This window comes from Panthera tigris, chromosome B4 (genome assembly GCF_018350195.1).
Source record: "Panthera tigris isolate Pti1 chromosome B4, P.tigris_Pti1_mat1.1, whole genome shotgun sequence".
NCBI classification, from domain to species: domain Eukaryota; kingdom Metazoa; phylum Chordata; class Mammalia; order Carnivora; family Felidae; genus Panthera; species Panthera tigris.
Window position 1 is genome coordinate 92,309,330 of NC_056666.1, and position 20,875 is coordinate 92,330,204.

The 20,875-nt window shown below is 40.1% G+C and overlaps 1 protein-coding gene across 2 annotated transcripts; it reads right to left on the reverse strand.

The window, feature by feature from the left end:
* Positions 1-1,499: 1,499 nt before the first annotated feature.
* Positions 1,500-20,383, reverse strand: IL26 (interleukin 26). Of its 2 annotated transcripts, XM_007082223.3 has the most exons (6): positions 20,250-20,383; positions 18,900-19,293; positions 18,758-18,814; positions 18,445-18,579; positions 3,036-3,101; positions 1,500-2,945 (listed from the first exon to the last, which is right to left on the reverse strand). In XM_007082223.3, exons 2-6 carry the CDS (start codon positions 19,068-19,070, stop codon positions 2,859-2,861), a joined length of 516 nt encoding a protein of 171 aa, XP_007082285.1. In that variant the 5' UTR covers positions 19,071-19,293; positions 20,250-20,383; the 3' UTR covers positions 1,500-2,858. The 2 variants fall into 2 exon arrangements, with proteins under 2 accessions (XP_007082285.1, XP_042848643.1); XM_042992709.1 differs by lacking the exons at positions 1,500-2,945; positions 3,036-3,101 and adding an exon at positions 14,469-15,714.
* Positions 20,384-20,875: the final 492 nt, after the last annotated feature.

Here is a 20,875-nt window from a genome sequence, read left to right on the forward strand (position 1 = left end):
ATATTCGGGCCCTGTACTGGGCGCTGGGGATTCTACAGGGAATAAAACAGACAAAACCTTGCCCCACACAGCTACTATTCTGATATGGTGGAGACAGCCAATAAACAAGTCAATGTAAGTGTGTCTGTCAGTGGGGTGATGAGGAGTGAAAGGGTGGCTCTGGAAGGGGTTGATACTTTGTATGAGTGACGCTCTGATGATGTGGGCAGAGGCCTGAAGGAAGACAGAGAGAGCACAAGTGGGGAGGGGCAGAGAGAGAAGGAGACAGAATCCAAAGCAGGCTCTAGGCTCTGATCTGTCAGCATAGAGACCAACGCAGGGCTTGAACTCACAAACAGAGATTATGACCTGAGCCGAAGTCGGACGCTTAACCGACTGAGCCACCCAGGTGCCCCAAGACTAGTCAGGTCTCTTAACCCCACTGTGGCCTCTTCCTACCACTCCATGCTGTTCACTGGTCTTCGGGCTCCTTCTGTTCTACCTGTGCTAAGAGCAGGCTCAGCTCCTTCAGCTCTAATGATATGCTGACCTACACAATGTTTTCATAGGAAATTTAGTTTCCTGGGTATAATATAGGAGGGATCTCTCAGAAGGAATCTCCATCTATAAATGCTAAATGGCTTTAGGGTTCACAGAGCACTTTGTGGGTGTTTGGGGGTATGTGTCCATTTCCCAAAATGTAACCATCTCTGGTTCTGATAAAGTCCAGAGTAGGACCTATAAACCGAAGGGAAGGCTTCATCCAAAGCCCAGTGGCCCCACCAAACCCTTTTTCTCACTGTGCCTCAGGACACCAGCTTCTCTCTTCTTGCCTTTTCAATAGTCCAGTCTCTACTCAAACACACTAAAACCATGCTTTTTCCTTAGCATTTGAGAAAGTTTGCTTGTGAATAGGCATTGAGACATGGATATTGGTTTCTTACTGGGTGATGACCTTTAGAGTCCTATAGTGAGTGCTTCTGACTGAGTTTAGCCACCTTTTGACTATTCTGGGTAAATGAACGATTTTGGGAAATAAACAAACACATTGAATTCAATCACCAAAAATATCGGGGAGCACGAGTGAAATTGTTTCCTTCAGGACCTCGGGTTTGCTGACCAGCAAATGAATATTTCATAGCCCCACTGATGTCTGGAGTCCATAAGCAATGCAGCAGGTTAGGCGTGGTTTGCAACCAAGACTGGGGACCCTGGGCTCTGTGGAAGGACAACATGGTCAAACTGAGGCACGAGGGGCAGCTTCTAAAAGTGGGGTAATGACAGGCCATGGGTACACCACCTCCTCTCAAGTCCATGGCAAAGCCAGGGGGCATATTCCTCATCGCCAGGATCCCATCTCTTCCAAACGTTCCTCAAAGAAAGTAGGGTGCCCAAAACAGACCCATAACTAAATACAGAGTACAGACTGATGGTTGCCAAGGTTGTGGGGTGGGGCAAAAAGGAGGAAGGGGAGTGGGGAGGTACAGGCTTCCAGGTATGGAACAAATAAGTCAGAGGAATGAAAGGTACAGCATAGGGCCTATAGCCAACGGTATTGTAATAGTGTTGTGTGGTGACAGGTAACGGGAAGCCCTAGGTCAACAGCGCAAGATGAAGAGAGTCCTCCAGGCTCCCCCTTTCCATTTCCTTCTTCTCTCCACAACTTGCCCTCTCTGGGGAGTCTTAATAGAGATAAAACATGGGACCACAGGGTGTGGATGGGGAAAGCAGAGAGAAGGAGTGGCAGGGGACAAAGAAGTGATTTTGGAAAATGAGCTAGATCGAGAGAGGCTAGTCCCTAGCGAATAGAATAATCAGCATATGATTGAAAAGAAGAACTGGATGGTGGGAAAGCAATAAAGAGAAGAGGGGCCAAGGACCAAATCCATATGGACCTGGAGGAGGCCCTGCCTATTCATATCACAAAACACCAAGTCACAGTGTTGTCTGTGTGCCTCGGCGGCACGAGGAACACTTTGCAGAAGTGAACCGGCCATCGCACAAACTGCTCGCTGAAATGGCCCAGGTCTTGCAGGCCTCTAGGTGAGAAGCCGAGTCCATGTAATGCAAAAACAAAGGCCCAGCCATATTATTCATTTAACTGAAGGGCTAGCTGGGCAAGTGAGGCTTTTAAGCCCTGAAAATTTTCCTGGAGAGGAATTTCAGCTGCATTGAGGCTTTTATTTGACCTCCATCGACTTTCCTAACTGTACAGCACCTGGAAGGAGCATGATCAATCTCCAACAGCATCTCAGGTTGGTAGCTTGTGGTCTTTGAGGCTTGAGTTATCTGTCAAAGGCCTTCCCGTTAAACCATTCCGAGCAGTTAGTTTACATGTCTGTCCCATCTGATCTGATCTGGTTGTTACCCACTGTACTCAATAAAATTCCAGCACGCTGTCATAGAAAGGACATCCAGGAGAAAGAATCACAGTTTACTTATTAACATAAAGGTCTGTTGGGAGCTAAGTTCACACCAGACATAATTAAAAGTCATAAAAACCCTTAAGTAGATAATAATCAGAATAGCATCTATGGAAGTCTCGATAACATTATATTGTATTCCAGAAAGCTGTCACTTTTCCTCCACAAATATTACATGAGTTAATTCTGATTATGCAGCTTTAAATTAAGTGTACTTGAGGATAATAAAACATGTTCAGGATGAAAGTATTCTTTGAAAATATAGAAAATGTACATATTAGAGATAATTTATGGATCTCCAAAACTTTAACATGTTAAATTTACCTAGTCATCTAACTTGGTATCAGTACCATGTACAAAAGTTTTTTAAAAGCAATACAGTCTTATAAATTTATTTCCAGTGGTTCTCATTATGTTCCAAAATAACAATCAAATCCATGCACTTGGCTTCTTGCATTACTTAATGCTTTCCAGGAATTGTTTAATCCAGGAAAGAAGAATATCCAGTTCACTGACAGCTTTGTAGATTCCTTTGTTTCCAATCTGCAGATAAAATAGAGATATAAAAGCAGAAATTTTCACATTTTAAAAAACAAAGTACAGTATTCAAAAACAATGATTTGAAATACTTACCCCATAAAATGTTCTTTTCATCCTGGTAATCGTTTTCATCTCTCTTGCTGATGAAGCACATGAAATCTAATAAATCAACAGAAAATACAGGTTATATTATTGAAGAGGCTGTAATAATACTTTTCTACCATTCAATAAACATTTATTGAGCAGGTATAATGTTCTGGGCATAGATGTGCACTGGCAAATAAATAATAGTTGGTCTCTGTCATCACAGAGCTTACAGTTCCATAGGAGACGCAGATGATAAATAAAGAAACTAACATTAAGTTACAAAATACAAGGTACAAGTAAATCTGTGTTTGTAATGCCGGGGACTCTATGATAAGAATTTACAGGAATGGCCTACTTTCAACTGGATGGTCAGGGAAGGCTCTTTTGAAGAATGATGTTTAAATTAAAATCTGAAAAATGAGAAGGAAACAGTAGTATGGGAGCATGAAGAAAGGATAAAGGGCATTTGGGGAAGATGCACAGGAGAGAATAATTCAGGCACAGGGGAGGGTGTGTAAAGGCCCAGAGGCAGGAAGACAACAAGACTAGAGCAATCCAATCAGAGAGACAAAGGAAGCATGGGAGATGTGGGAACTTACAAGAACAAATTCCCTTTTTGGAAAATCATCCTGTCCAGTATGTACATCGCACAGTACGGTATTCAGGCACTAACTGCCAGGAGAAAACATCAGGAAATATTAGTTTCTAAAGCAGGAGAAGGAGCGTTCAATGTTTTGAGAAGATGGCTTGTAACCAGGCTAGGAGAAACTGCCAATCTCCTTTGAGGAGGTGAATTTTCAAACCCTTTCTGAGCACAGAAATCACTTAGTAGTCAAGTAGGAGGTCATTAACATTGTCTTTTGCTTGCCCATGACTTTAGTTTTTACTTGTGGAAACTCAGTGCTAGAACAGACCAAGGAGGTGGTATAGGCCAATTCTTCTCGATTTACAGAAAAGAAAGCCAACTCCCAAATGGTTAAGTTGCTTGCCAAAGGTCCTGTCCTAGTGATAAAATCGTGCTGGGCACATCAGTAATGGTAACAGTTAAAACTCATGAAATGGAGGGGCTCCTGGGTGGCTCAGTTGGTTAAGCATCCGACTTTGACTCAGGTCACGATCTCATGGTTTGTGAGTTTGAGCCCCGCATCGGGCTGTGTGCTGACAGCCTGGAGCCTCCTTCAGATTCTGTGTCTTCCTCTCCTTCTGCCCCTCCCCAGCTTGCGCTTGCTCTCTCTCTCTGTCAAAAATAAATAAAAACTTAAAAAAAAAGAAAACTCATGAATGGAAACAGCTAAAAGACAGCACTTTTGAAACCAAGAAGACATGGCCAATGTCAATCAGCAGGTCCCTTTAGGCCAGAACACAAAGAGAAAAGTGGGGACAATGGGCAGCATTCAGGCTCCTTTTCTTACCAAGCAAAAATAGCTGAAATGATTTGACAGTTATACCCTGAATGCTGTTACAGGGCCTAATGGTGGTGATGGTGTCATGACTGCCCAAGTGGGGACTGTACTTTCAGGTATACACTGTGTAGAAGGAAGAGACCCCTCTTGTGCAAGGGGCCTCCCCGATTAGGCACAGAAGAGCTTGCAGACACAGAATGTTCAGGCTAAGGTATAGTTTACAGGACTCACACCACGACATTGGATTTTCCTGTGGTAAGAACCCTGAATTAAGAAGAGGACATTTCAGGGGCATCTGGGTGGCTCAGTCAGTTGAACATCTGATTCTTGGTTTCGGCTCAGGTCGTGATCTCACGGTTTGTGAGTTCGAGCCCTGCGTCAGGCTCCTTGACAGAGCCTGCTTGGGATTTCTCTCTCCCTCTCTCTCTCTCTCTAAATAAATATTTAGAAGAAGAGGACATTTCAACCCAGACCAGATCCAGTGAGGCCAAAACAATGTGTGACAGATCCTGAACAGTGGTAGGCCATCTCAGAGAGTACAGTCAGAAAGAATCCATTCATTCATTATGCAAATGATGAAGTGCTCACTATGTGTCAGACTTCAGTGCTGGACACTGAAGACATAATGATGAACCAAAAGAGTAAATAAAGAACTGCGGACAGGAAATTAAAAACAAAAACAAAAAACACCAGATCAATATTATTAGGTAAAAATTCAGCAGCTCCAGGAGCTCTCTACTTTATCTCAATCCCCCTGCAACCGAAGACAGAAATACTGAGAAGATTGCGAGGTAAAAATAATAACAGTCAACAGGTATTACGTTAGTATTATGTATCAGGCACTAATCCGAAGGCTTTGATTATATTACCGCATTCGGTCCTCACAATAACCGTGTGAGGTAGGTGCTATTGTTATCCTCATTTTACAGATTCATAAGCTGAAGCACAGAAGTCAATATCATGCTTGTGTTCACACAGTAAGTGGAAGAACTGAGATCCAAACCCAAATATTCTGACTCCAGAGTCTGTATTTGAAACCACTCTATTATACCAAAAAAAAAAAATCAGCATAACTTGGAAGAGATATTCCAATTCAGCCAAGCTCCTGTTGAAAACCTTCAAAATCCAGTTCCAAGGAGAGATTAGTTCAAAGATCTCGGTTCTGCATTATAGAAGGGAAATGCTGGAAATGGCTGTAGAGGACGAAGCTGATCAGCAGAGACAGAGACAGAGAAGATTTCTACGTGAAAATGGACGATGTGATAATAAGCAGAAGAAATACTGTGGGGGGTGTGTGTGTGTGTGCGTGCGTGTGTGTATGTGTGTGTGTGTGTTTCTTTGTTCATTTTGTTTTTCAGACTGGAACTACAAGAGCAAATTCGAGAAATAACCAAGTCTAGGTCCAGCCAAGAGAGTAGCTATGGAAAGAAATTTAGACAGGTCTGCCCATTAGACAGTTTGATTAGATGCTGATTCTTTCTGACCTGAAATTATCTAATAGAAAAGTAGTTGGTCCAAATCTTGCAATGGGATGAAAGAGAACTTCGTAAGAGAATCAACATTTGCCTAAATCCAAGGCACTGTAGCGAAGTTCTTAGGTGCAAGGATCGACCACAAAGTACAGAACCAAGTTACATGGCACAATATCCAGTATGCCTGTGCTAGGATGTAAAGATTTAACACCAAAAGTGGGAAGCGAAAAAAACCAACCAAATTCTGGACCTTACGGAAGTTAAATATCATTAAGGCATTCCTTCTGACTGTGTCTCTGCCCAGAAAACTCCAGCCCGCAGCACATCCCAGAGCAGGGTGGGAAGGACAAGAAGGACTTCTGCCTTCACTCCACCTAAGAAGGGCGAGGAGAGTAAAAAAGGAGAAAAATAAGGTTTGGCAAACAACAACAAGAACCACCTCCACCACCAACAGCAATAGCAAGAAACACTTAATAGTGCCAATGTTGCCACAGGAGCGTGCTGGTTTATGGGATGCTTTCTGGTGCCTTGAGATCCATTCACTATACGTGGCCTCCTAGTAAAGATCTGATGCAGTAGGTTCTCGTTTTCCTCACTGTTGTCAACATGTCTACAGACCCAGCAGAGCAGCCAGGTTTTACGGTCACAAGTCAGATGGCTTTGCCATCTAATATGCAATTAGAGAAATTTCTAATGCAGTGATTTCCTCTCCCTTATATTTCCGTGTAGAGTTGCATTTGCTGAAAACAATGCACAACAAAGGGTCAGCGACATTACTGTAGGAACGGATGCATGACTTGACAAACTCAACCAAAGCAGATGTGATCTAGACTGGAGGCCATTTGTTAGTAGAGCTAGAATAACTAGGGCTCAAAGAAAAGCATGAGATGTCAGAAGGCAACAGCCTAGTCATGCATCATTAAGTTAATACATTTTTATTGCATAGTTATTATACACTAAGCATACAATAGTGCCTCCACCCATATCACATTGATTAATTTAATTTTTAAAAGTAGCCTGCCAGGGGCACCTGGGTGGCTCAGTAGGTTGAGTGTCTGACTCTTGGTTTCAGCTCAGGTCATGATCTTATGGTTTGTGGGTTCGAGTCTTACCTCAGGCTCTGTGCTGACAGCATGGAGCCTGCCTGGAATTCTCTCTCTCTCTCTCTCTCTCTCTGCCTCTCCCCTGCTTGCTCTCTCTCAAAATAAATAAACAAACAAACAAAGAAGTTTTTTAAAAAAGTATCCTGCAAGATAGGGGCACCTGAGTGACTCAGATGGTTAAGTGTCCAACTCTTGAGTTCAGCCCAGGTCATGATCTCACGGTTTCGTTCGTGAGACTGAGCCCCTCCTCGGGCTCTGTGCTGACAACAGAGCCTGCTTAGGATGTTCTCTCTTGAAATAAGTCAGTCAGAGAGAGACAGATTTCATATGATTTCACTCATACGTGGAATTTGAGAAACTCACAGATGAACATAGGGGAAGGGAAGGAAAAAGAAGATAAAAACAGAGAGAGAGAGACAAACCACAGGACACTGTTAAATACAGAGAACAAACTGAGAGTTCATGGGCGTTGCAGGGGCGTATTAAATGGGTGACGGGCATTAAGGAGGGCACTTTTCCGGAAAAGCACTGGGTACCATATGTAAGAGATGAATCACTGGGTTCTGTTTGTGAAGCCAAGACTACACTGTATGTTAACTAACTTGAGAATAAAACAATTTTTTGATTTAAAAAGTTTTTTTTTAAAGGAACGTTCTCTCTCCTCTCTCTCTCTGCCCCTCCCCCTGCTTGCATGCACGCACGCTCTCTCTCTTTCTCTCAAAATAAATAAATACACTTTTAAAAATAAAATACAGTAAAATAAAATAAAACAAAACAAAAGTAGCCTGCAAGATGAAAAATGGCCTTGGCACACAAGCGATGGCTCACAGTCTGCTCAGACAAATGGTGACGCAAAATTACAACACTGTGTGATAAATATTGTGATTAAAAAAAAAAAATACAATTGCTCTAAGAAGTAGAGGCAGCCTGACTGCGGGATTCCATAAGACTTCCAGAAGAAAAACTCCGGTTAGCTGCACCTTGAAGGGTGAGTGTGGTGGAGCGCAGAGGCAGGGAGAAGGGCCAAGCGGGCAGAGGAAGCTCAGTGCTCCAGACTGAAGAGCGCAGAGATGATCTGGACACCCTTCAGGTCTCAGCTAAAACGCCCAGATTCAACGAGCTGCTGTCTGGCCCCCAGCTTCCAGCCCCGCCGCAGCGCCTCCTGCCGCCAGCTCCCTGCACAGCACCCAGCCCGAGCTGAGACCCGCTGAAACTGGCTGGCAGCGTTTTCAAGGAGTTTTAAAAGGACAGAGATATTATATGTCAATTTTGGTTGTTCCAGCATCTGGAATAGTGTTCAGCAAGTATTAGATGCTCACTAAATGTCTGTTGAGTGAAGGGATCAATGAACACAACGCAAGCACCAGCTTACAGCTTTGGGGTTCACAGGGCCTCTGGTTTAACAACACAATGAAGCATGTCCCGGGCATCAGTGAGCATTTTGGTTTCTGAAAAACAACGGGATGAACAAACACAATCCGTAATTTTGTGTCCCCAATCTCCTCACATTTTGAATAGTTATACAAATTTGGATTATGTATGACCGCTAAAACACAAATGGAAAATCCCTCTCCACTGATAATGCTGTGGAAATGAAATACGTGGGTCAAGGACTAGACAGCTACACATGCTGTGTTCCTGCAGAGAACTAACTGTACATAGTGTATTCTCCAAAGAACGACCTCAAATTCTTTCTATGAAGAGTTTGATTAGCGTATATCCTATCATCAACAAATGCAGCATTTTCACAACCACTGGAGGAATGTAAAATCGTACATAAGCCCCTATATTTACCTCATCATACGACTTCAGACTGGATTGCACCATCTTTTTTTTTTTCACACAACATTTCTCCATGTTCCATAGAAAAAACTAGAAAGATTTTCCAAATACCTTCACTACAAACTCTTAAACGCTCTCAATGTAACTGTTTATCAGAATGAGTCCATGCATGCGTGTTAACTAGACTTAGTGTGGTGATCGTTTCATAATTGATACAAATATTGGATCATTATATTGCACATCTGAAAACTAATATAATGTTGTATGTCAATTATATATCAAGAAAAAAAAAGAATAATTCCACGTAACGTAGCCCATGGAAAGATAGAGCTGTGCCCCATAATTCTGACAGAGAACCTATATACCGCTAACTAAGGAGCAAATTTGGCAACAAAGAGATTCTATAATATCATTAGAAAATATATATACACCAAGATTTAAACCGGTTACTCAAAAATGATCTCTTTATGCTTAAAGAACTACTATAGGGGCGCCTGGGTGGCGCAGTCGGTTAAGCGTCCGACTTCAGCCAGGTCACGATCTCGCGGTCCGTGAGTTCGAGCCCCGCGTCGGGCTCTGGGCTGATGGCTCGGAGCCTGGAGCCTGCTTCCGATTCTGTGTCTCCCTCTCTCTCTGCCCCTCCCAGTTCATGCTCTGTCTCTCTCTGTCCCAAAAAAAATTAAAAAAAAATAAAAATAAAAAAAAAGAACTACTATAAATTGTACACATTATGCAAGTTAACACTAACATGGGCACTGAAAAGGAATTTGTTGTTTAGGTGACCCATTCCTTTGGAAATTGTCGCCAAAATGTAATTGGAAGAAAATTAGTGTTGTGTGTAAGGAAAGCAATAAGGAAAGACACTAAGAATTTGACAGCACCGTTATATGCTAATAGACACTAGCATGTGCATTTAATTCTTCCAACAACCACAAGATGAGATTATTGGTATTGCTGAAGACAGGTTTTGGACTGGACTTTGCACTTAATGAGAGAATAACACAGGGCTGGTCTCACTTTCTACTTCTGGTTTTATCAGTTCAATCGGTTGCAATTAAAACAAATTGAAACTGCCAGGATAAGTAACAGGCATGTTTTGTAAGTTGATAAGCTAGTTGCAATTAATGACACAAATTACCTGTTGAATACGCTACAAGATGTGGAGACACAAATATTCTCTTAGCCAAGACTTACCAGACTTTAAAATTAAGTACTTATAATAAATATAAAGAAATGTATTTAATTGAATGCCAATTAAAGGAGATAATGAAATCTTAAAAACTAGTGGAGTTTTTTTTCAGTTTCAGTTTCAACTTTGATCACTAGCGATTAGGCAAATTTTTCATGAATTCAACTAAGCAACTCGTAAGTTCCTTTTTAAGTCTGAGAGTATTTGAGCTCCATGAGAATCTTTAGGGGCACCTGGGTGGTTCAGTCAGTTAAGTGTCTGACTTTGGCTCAGGTCATGATCTCACAGTTCGTGAGTTCGAGCCCTGCGTCGGATTCTTGTGCTGACAGCTCAGAGCCTGGAGCCTGCTTTGGATTCTGTGTCTCTGTCTCTCTCTGCCCCTTCCCCACTCATTCTCTCTCTCTCTCTCTCTCTCTCTCAAAAAAATAAATAAACATTAACAAATTTTTTCTAAAAAAAAATCTTTCATGTGTTTTTTCACATATGCATAGGTCAGCTTTCCAAATACCATTTAGCCAAATACTATGGCTAGCAAAGATTATAAAAATAAAAATGTTTACATTCCCCATAACTTATTTCCTTTGAATAATTATACGATCTGAATTGCCCAAATCAGACTAATTTTAAAATATAATATTTTATTAGGTGCTGCAAAATACCTAGAATGTTACAAAAAAAAAAAAAAAAAAAAGGAGATGACATTCAAATACAGTGGTACCAGAATTCCAGACCAAATAGCTTATCATGATAATTATCATGGTTCTGTCTCTTAGGAGCAGCTTAATAACACGCCAGTCTTGGTGGACTTAAAAAAATGGAAGGCAAGAAGCTTGTAGAAGCCAGAAAGAGTCCTCAGAAATGAAAAATAATTTAAGTCCACGAGTTAATAATAACTCTAGGAGAAAATAACAACTCACTGATCACCTGGGAAGAATGTTAGAAAATCAATTCCTTATATTGAAAACTAGTAAAGAAAGAAAAAGAATTAAGTATTTGTTCTGCCTTTCTTATATGATAAATTTCTCAGGAGAGCCAAGTAGTAAGGGTAGGTTCTGTTTGTGGAATTACCCCCTTTTATAAATAAGGAAGGTATAATAGAATTTTTAAAGTATCATTTTGCAATGCCTTATGAATAAATATATCTAGACAATAATTAACGACTGCTAATATCATAAACATAAAAGCCATATACTATGTGTCTCTGATGAAAAGTACACAACCCTACATATGAAGTGATTCAGCCAAAACATCAAGCTGAATCTGATCAAGTATCTATGTATAATTACCAATGTATGGAAAATAAAGAAAAACAAATTAAATGACAATGAAGATTCAATCCTCAAACTGCAGACTATGAGAAACTTTGTAAGGCAAACAACACTATATCTTTAACAAATAAATTGGAAGAAGAACAAGAAGAGGAGAAAAGAAAAAATCTGAAAGAATTCATCCCTAATAGAACTGTACCACAAGATATGTTAAAGGAAATCCTTCAAAGAGAAAGAAGATATTACCAGATAGGAACCTGGGTCTACGCAAAAGAATGAAGAGTCTCAAAAATGGCAAAACACAGAGTTATAATTAATAAGTTAATAAAAGGGATAAAATGGAATCATTTAAAAAAATCAATCGAAAAGAAGTCAGAAAAAGAAGAAAATGGAACAAAGGATAACTGGATAAATAGAAGAGAAACAACAGGGTGGTAGATTTAACCCCAACCATATTAAACCCCCATCACATTTAAGGTAAATGATCTAAACCTACCAATAAAAAGATTGTCGACATGGATAAAAACACACAGAACCTAAATATATGCTGCCTAAAAGAAATCCACTTTAAATAAAAGGCACAAATAAGTTACCAGTGAAAGGGCAGAGAAAGATATATCATGCTAACACTAATCAAAGGAAAGCTGAAGTGGTTCTATTTTTATCAGAAAAAGTGGATTTCAGATCAAAGAATATTATGAAGGACCATAGGGTACTTTTATAAAATAAAGGGGTCAATTCATCAAGATGACATTGTAGTCATAAATATTTACGCACCTCATAGCAGAACTTCAAAATACATGAGCTTCTACCATGAATACTGATAGAGAAATAGAAAAATTCACAATTAATGCCAGAGATGTCCACAATTGATAAAATAAGTAAAAAAAAAAAATCAGTAAAGATATAGAAAAATTGGAAAATAGTAACAACTAGATCTAAGTGATATTTATAGAACACCCCACCCAACAGCAAGATATCAATTCTTTTCAAATACACATACAAAGTTTATCAAAATTAACCAAATTCTGGGCCATAAAACATGGCTCAACAAATATAAAAGGATTTGAGTCACATAAAGGATGCTCTTTGACGAAAATGAAATCAAATTAGGAATCAAAATCAAAAAGGCATCTGGAAAAATCCCCAAATATACAGAAACTAAAGGATTCCCTTCCAAATAACAAATGGATCTAAGAAGAAATCAAAAAGGAAACTAGAAAGTATTTCAAGGTAAATGAAAATAGCACAACATATCAAAGATTGTGGGATGTAGCTAAAGTACTTTGTACCAAAAGGGAAATTCAAAACACTGAATTCCTATACTGAAAAGATTAAAAAAACCTCAAACTAATAACTTCAGCTTTCACCTTAAGAAAACACTGAAAGATCTCAAATTAGTGACCCAATCTTTCAACTTAAGAAACCAGAAAAAAAAAAGAGTAAACTCGAATGTAACAGAAGAAAGGAACAATAAAACTCAGAATGAAAATCAGTGAAATCAAAACTGAAAATCAATAGAGGAAATCAAACTAAAAACTGATTCTTTGAGAAGTCAATAAAATTGATGAATTTCGATAAAATTTCAGGGGAAAAAAGGGTGAAGACAAAAAATACCAATATCCACAATGACAGAAATGACATCATCCCATACTATTACAAACATCAAAAGGATATTAACGTGGGTTGCCTGGGTGGTTCAGTCGATTAAGCGTCCGACTTCCGCTCACGTCATGATCTCACAGCTCTTGAGTTTGAGCCTCCTCTCGGGCTCTGTGCTGACAGCTCAGAGCCTGAAGCCTGCTTCAGATTCTGTGTCTCCTTCTCTCTCTGCCCCTCCCCTGCTCACACTCTGTCTGTCTCTCTCTCTTTCAAAATAAATAAACATTAAATTGAAAAAAAAAATTTTTAAAGGATACTAAAGAAATAACATGAACAATTTTGTGGCTAAAACTTGGTAGATTTGATGAAATGAATAATAAAATTGAAAAACACAAATTATCAAAGCTCACTCAAGGAGAAATTAAGAACATCAATAGCCATGCAGCTATTAAAAACTAAAATACTTAGTTTAAAATCTTCCCATGCACAAAACTCTAGGCAAAAATGGCTTCACTGGACCATTGGCTTCAAAAAATGGCTTCAAAGGATCAATTCTATGCAAGCCCTTCCAGAAAATGAAAGAGGGGAGAATACTTTCCAACTTACTGAATGAGATCAGCATTATACTAATTCCAAAAATGAGACAAAGATATTAAAGGATACAAATGTCCCTCATAAACATAGATACAAAACTTATTAATAAAATTTTAGCAAGTTGAACCTAACAATACATGATAGGGACAAAGCATTATTACCAAATAGAGTAGATCCCGGAAATGCAAAGTTGGCATAACTTTGAAAACCAATGTAATTGGTATCAATCGTCTAAAAAATAAAATTCACACGGTCATCTCAACGGGTGAAAAGGCATTGACCTACATGTGAAACCTAAAAGTAGAAAAAATTGTAAATGAAAACACAGTAAAAGTTCTTTGTGACCTTGTGTTAAATAAAGATTTCTTAAATGTGGCACAAAAGGCATGATTCATTGAAGAAAAAAATTGATAAGTTAGACACCATCAAAATGTAAAACGTCTTCTCTTCAAAAGACACTGTTAAGATAATGAAAAGATGTCACAGACCAAGAGAAAAATATATGCAAATTATATATCTGATAAAAGATTTGCATGCAGAATATACTTGAAAACAAACATAACGCAAAACCCAGTGAGAAAATAACCAACCTCTTTTTTTCTAATGGGCAAAATATCCAAACAGACACTTCACCAAAGATATATTGATGATAAATAGGCAAGTCAAGAGATACTCGACATCATTAATGACTGGGGAAATGCAAATGGAAAACACAATGTGATACCACAACTACACTGGCTGGCATGTGTAAACATTGACCATACTAAGCGATAGCAAGGATCCTGAGTAGTGACCTCTCGCACACTACTGGTGAGAACTTAAAATGGGATAGTCACTTTGGAAAACAGTTTGGCCATCTCTTACAAAACATCCACCTAACTTATGATCCAACTATGCCACTCCTAGGTATTCACCCAAGAGAAATGAAAATACCTGTCCAAAGACTTGCATACAAATATTCATAGCAGCTTTACTTGTGATAGCTGAAAGCTGGGGGAAAAAAAACCATCAGTAGGCAAACAAACAAACAAATTGTACTACATCATCATCATAGAATACTACATGGCAATAAAAAAGGAATAAATGACCGATACACTCAGTAACACGAGTGAATCTCAAAATAATTATGCTGGGTGGAAAAAGTCAGACATAAAAGAGTGTAACATATGGGCCATTTACATTAAATTCTAGGAAATGCAAAAAAATCTACAGTGACAAAAGGCAGATCAGTGATTCCCTGGGGACGGAGACAGATCACAAAGGGGCATCAAGAAACTTTTGGGGGTGATGGATATGTCCATTATCTTAATTGTGGCGATGGCTTCACAAGGGTATACGCATGTCAAAACTACCAAATTACACACTTGAACTATGTTCAGTTAATCGTCATAAATATTAAACATACCCAAAATATATATGGAAAGCTTACATACTACTCTTATGATTACTCTGACGTGTGGGACTCCTGAAACTTCTAGCAGGTCTGACAGCAACTCATTTACCTTACTCCAAGCTTTCTCCTTCTATGTTTAATGAATGACACCCCCTCCCACTCAGCCCCCCAAGTAAGAATCTTAGGCTCATCCCAGACTCTCCTCTCTTCCTCAGACTCTCCTCGCCCTTCCCTATGACCCGAGTGTGTTCACTCCAGCCACATTATTGCAATGCTTTTTATATACTTTTTTCTCCCTAGAGCCTCACCCCCCCGACCTACATCCCTCTACCTTCACCAAAGAGCTTTCTCTGAAACATAAGAGTATGTGATCCTGCCCTGCCCTTCGATGGCTTTACATTTTTCTTCAGGACAATCCTTATCCTCAGCCGGTGTTATCATGCCTCTCTTAGCCAGCCCTTTATTAGCATCTCCTGGCTAAAATCTAAACAACCAGCCTCCTCTAGACATTCCCCAAGCCATTCTACATTCATACTCAGTTACTTGCTGTTTCCTGAATATGATATGTCATTTCACACCATCAAGCTTTATTCAAGCTTCTCCCCCCGCCATTCCTGCTCCCTCATTCCCCAGGAAACCGAATGCAGTCGTCACCTCCTTCAATAATACATGCTCTCCAAACCTCAAGGTGGACAGAATTAACTACCTCCCCCTTTGTGCTTCCACAGTGACCGGGTCACACAGAAAACTCAGCATCACACATGTCACATTTCATGATTCACTGGCCTTCTTTGTTTACATCTCTCTGCCGGTAAGAAGAGTACAAGCACCAGAGACTGGGGACTTGATCAGACTGGTCTTTCTCACCCAGGACAGAACCTGGAAAATACAGAAGTAGGCCACCTGCTGTAAGCCAATTTGCAAAAATTCAGTTTACAAAACTGACTTGTTTCTTTTAACCATTTAGTTCCAGTTGATTGGGTTTTCATTTGTCTTTACAACACCATTTGCAGGAAAGTTCTATATTCATAAGAAGAAATCATTCACTGACTAGAGCAGATGCTCAGTAAATTTATATTAAACAGATACCAGCTTCTCTTACCAAAAATACAAAATTATCATTGGCCAAAAGATTAAGCCAGATGCAAGCACCTATTTCCCCGACACAATGTCTGCGAAGGCTTTCCAAACTCAGGCTAATCCTCTGATTTTCTTTTTCAGTTTCGCAGAGGTGGTTGGTATACCTCTCAGCATAAACTCCAAAGTCTGTGAGACAAATTAACTGGGGCTAGCAGCGCTTGACTTCAGGTGCGAGAAAGTAAGAAGGAAAGCCCAGAATTAGGTGGCGCTCAGGGAGGTTGAGTGGACGTGTGTGCTCGTATTTGGCCACAAGGGGGAGCCAGCCACTTTGGTACGCAGTCACAGCCCTCGCGGGAGGTACCCCACTGCTCCCACAGGCCGTGTGACCCAAGTCCCTGAAAGAAACATCTCTGTTGGCAGAAGTACCTTTTTTGACAGGTCTCTTTAGGGAAAAAAAAACTTCTCCAGAAATAAATCCAGGCAAACCAGAGTTCCCAGATAATTGTATTTTTCATCTAGAACGTTTCATGGTCTTGGTTATAGCTATCATTGAGTTCTCTAGCTATTTGAGCCGAGGAAACCCAACTGATGGGAAAATAGACACACCTTTTGGGGCTCCAGGCGTCTAGATACACTCTACAGTATCAGGCAAGGATTTATTCTAGTGCCTCACCACCATTAACAACTTCATTTGAAATAACATGATATGAAATCGACTGACCAATGCAATGAATAGCACCTACACGGAGGAATCGGGGTTAAAACAAAAAGGGAAGAGAAACAGGATGCATTTAAAAGAAAAAGAAAAACAAACAAACAAAAAAAAAAAACAAAAAAAAAACAAAAAAAAAACAAAAAAAAACAGGCAGAAGAGGATCCTGGTCTCCAGACACCGAAATGGAAGCAGCTCGATTGTTCGTTTGAACTCCACCCCAGCCTACAGTGGCTGCCTTAGGTCTCATTATTTCCCCTATATCAAGTCCTTCAAGAGGTAGCCTCCTTCTCCTCCTCCTCAAATCTTTTAGCGGCGAAAACGCTCTTACTTATAACCTAATAGGCTGGCGGGAGGGGGAATGAAATATAAAACTACATAATAATTCAACTTAAATTTAAGAGGCTATTTATATTATTCACTATCTTAACAAGATGACCTCAAAGGTAAAGTATAAAAAAAGCCAAAGAGAAGTGAGGATCTTTCCATTAGTTTAGGCAAGGGAATTGGCCCAGGGCATTCTCTCTCTTCTACAAGGAGGCGCCAGGTTGTAATTTTTATCGTTGCAGATACATGAATGGGATCGGAGAGTTTATAAGACACCATGCAACCCAAGCTTCAAACAAGGACATAACTTAAACACAAACTAACCAAAGAAAAAGAGAAGATAAATTCAGTGGAATTTTTTACCTACCGACCACCTCACCCACATATAATGCCTCTGCGCTGTGGTCTGCAATTTGAGATCCTGAACACTTTGACAGACCCCAAGGAAAACACATCTTAACTCTTAAGTAAAACTTCACCTGCAACTGCCCGGAATTGAAGTCTCAGTGACCATAATGCCCAAGAGTACAGAACTCGTTTCCATCTAGCAATCCAAGGACTGCAATAATCATCACTACCCCCCCTTCACACCGCCTGCAAGGTACAATCATAAGAGGCTGAGATAGCATGCTTGGAACCCAAACAGGATCATAGAAAAGATTTACCATCCCCCACGGAGGCAAGTCGACTAATATTGCACTGATCCCAGCTTAATTGTTTTGCTTTATTTTGTTTCATTGTTCTGCACCCGTCTTTCTTACCGTGAATGTTTATAGAGAAATGTGGTCACTTTAACCTTCTTAATTAATTCCCCATTGCTTGTGGTGACAGTGGCCATACTGCAACATCAAATAACTTAAGGGCCAAAGAAGACATACCCCTGTTTTTATAAAGTTTGGACTGAGACCGTGCCTTAAAAAGGGTATAGCTATAAAAAAAATTAGGTAAATAAGAAAAAAGCAATCTAAAAGCTCTCATCAGTATGGCAAGGAAAGAAAGAAAGAAAGAAAGAAAGAAAGAAAGAAAGAGAAAGAAAGAAAGAAAGAAAGAAAGAAAGAAAGAAAGAAAGAAAAGAAGGAAATAACAGCCTAGAATAGTGTGTGGCACATGTTGGTGCTTAAGAAATATTTATTAAATAACTGAATGAATCACTTGGGACTCATATACAGAGGAAACAATAAGTAAACAAACAAACAAATAAATAAACAAATATTGAGGATCATTCCGTGGTATTTTAGATCTCCAAGATGTCGTATGTGCCACTCCTTAAGAATAATAAATATTAAAAAAAGAAACAATAAGTATTGGCATTATGAGTTACTCGTGGTTATTCAGTGCTGGTTCACTGACGATAAACTCTCCACTTGGACCACAAGCCACCAATTAGAAAGCCCCTTTTACTCACCCTTGCTGTGGAGACAGCTCCCTACATGCTGTTTTCTAGGTAGGTTTCTAGGATCAAACTCACTGTGTTTGCTGTGCATACTTACACAGCGGCTCAATTGCTGCCTAAGGCTATGAAATTCTTCCACAAAGTGTCTTTCCTTGCAGACTTGTAATTGGAGTTGACCAAAAACATCGTCCATGAAGAAGGACAGAAGCTGTTCTTGGAATCTGCAGTTTTTCTATAAATAAGATATGAGAAATCGCATAAAGTAAACCGTGGAATATAGTTTTTGTAAAATGTCACTGCAATCCCCACCTGATTATTACGTAATGACCACCTGGAAAAATTAAAATGCAGGAGGGAAAGCATCAAACAAGTAGAAAGATGAAAAACATTTAAAAAACCCTCTGGCTCACCATAAATAGCTTTTTTGTTTTCTTTTTTAATAATCGTATATTTTTTATGCGGTCTTCCTACAATAAAACAAAGGGAAATAAGTGTTATCCAGAATTACAAATGTCCGTTAGGTCATCATTTTAAGCAGAGCCTAATACTTACTGGAATTGTTGCTTTGAGCCATGCCGCCTTGACGTAGAGTCTGTCAACAGCTTGGGACAGTGTGCCCCTTGGGTAACAACCTTTCGCAGAGGAAGATTGCTTGTGCTTGGCGATGACAAGAGACAGAGTGGCAAACAGCAACCCAGACCTCAAAATGCAATTCGCCTGCATCTCCCTCCACCCCACTCTGGGCTCCTGTCGCTCGCCAGACAGTTTCTTGCCCTGGTTCGATGATCGGATAACCTACTTACTTAAGCCCTCAAGGCCACCTCTTCAATGAGATCCTGTGGTAGATAACTTACAGTTTACAGAGAGGAAGATCACTCCGGCTGTTCTATTTTTTTTTAGAGCTTGCTTCATAACCGAAAAAGCTTTGACCGCACTATCTGTGACACTAAGAAAAAGCACAAGTTTACTGGGAAGGTTAGGGCCCCCTTTTCAAAAAAAAAAAAGTCAAGTCAGAACCTCAGTTGCCTATCACAACAGATGCATTGTTTTAAACAGGTTCATGATATGCCAGTAAGGGAGACTCATCTCCGGGAGGCCGTGTGATTTTTTTTTTTTTAATGTCCATATGAAAAATAAAATCTCCTTTTTAGCCAATATCCCCACCCCCCCAAAATTAACCACAGGTAGAGTGGAGAGCCCTGGGAAACTTGCTCATGATCTCCTATGGGTTTTACACATATCCCTTGCAGAGTCCTTCACCAGGCTCCCTCTCTTCTCTCAGGAGCCACCTTTCTTTAGCCAGCCAGCATTAAGACCCAAGAGAGTTTTCCAATTTTTCTCAAGAATCTTTCCAGCTCAGAAACTGTAACTCCCCTAACATACTCAAGATTTGTTTGGCATAGGGACCTGGGGTTAAGGCCCACGGTTTAGTAAATTCTCTATCATCTCTGTCCAAGTTGACTGCCCAGCTTCTAGCTCTAGACTTCGAGTAGCATGCACATTTCTTAAGGAAAGAGACCCAACCTTTCTATCTCTGAATCCTTAGCCCCTACCCAGATGACACCTCATCTAAGGAAGCACAGCCGATGTTCGTTGAATAAATGCTTTCCTTTCTACGTCACAAAATGCTACTGTAACTGTGTTGTTTTTTTATTCCATCAACAAATTTCTGTCGAGGATCTGCCTATACAGAGACCTGTGCTAGGTACCAGGGGGGCTATAAAGGCAGATGGTCCATGGAATCCCATCCTCAATTCTGCCCCAGTTCTTCTGACAGTGGTGACAGGTATGGTCCATGTGAGGGAGTAGCCCCAAGCTAAGAAGTGGATGTGGCCTAGAATCATATAAGGAGAAGCAAAGACAAGGCACCAAAGCCTAGCATGCACAGAGTTAACGTAGTACCTGAGCAAAACAAAACTGGAAGCTGGTTGTGAGCAAGAGATTCCTCAAAACTAGTCAGTGACAGACTTCAGAATTCAAGACAAATGTCTAAATCAAGACCACCAGGCTGGCAAAGGAGCGAAGAGAAAGTAGGAGTGAGAGGTCCAAACACTGGGTAATACTTCCTGCTGCTTCAAAAAGTAGGTAGATTTTGCAACACCGGAAGTTTATGTCCACAGGACCAGCTCTGCTGTGAAAGACACACTCTCTGAGGTGAGATGGGAATGTTCACAAAGAGCTACAGCAGAAGACAGCTGATTGGGAGCACAAAGGGGGTTCACTGAAATTTTCCAAAAATTCAGGAAAAGGAAGAATTCTTTTTTAGCTAGGAGGAGCTTAAAGGTGTTTGAACTGGGACATGGAATACCCCAAGGTGGTGGTTTTTTTTGTTTTGTTTTGTTGTGTTGTGTTTTGTTTTGTTTTGTTTTGTTTTTGAGAAGAGTGATGCCTACTATTCAAAATTCCTTTATAGAAAAGAGTATGAACTACCAGGGATCAAAAGCCCAAATGCTTTCAGAGGGTGTAGGATTAACATAAACACCCTGGGTAAACGCATACGGGACAGCCGGAACTAAATTGCTTACCTT

Excerpts from the sequence above, each read along its gene's own strand:
- IL26 (XM_007082223.3), bottom strand. The coding sequence starts at position 19,070 with ATGCAGGCGAATTGCATTTTGAGGTCTGGGTTGCTGTTTGCCACTCTG. Across the intron at positions 18,815-18,899 it reads GGCTCAAAGCAACAATTCCA|GAAGACCGCATAAAAAATAT; the intron begins GTAAGTATTAGG and ends GTTTTATTGTAG. Across the intron at positions 18,580-18,757 it reads AAACAAAAAAGCTATTTATG|AAAAACTGCAGATTCCAAGA; the intron begins GTGAGCCAGAGG and ends TCTTATTTATAG.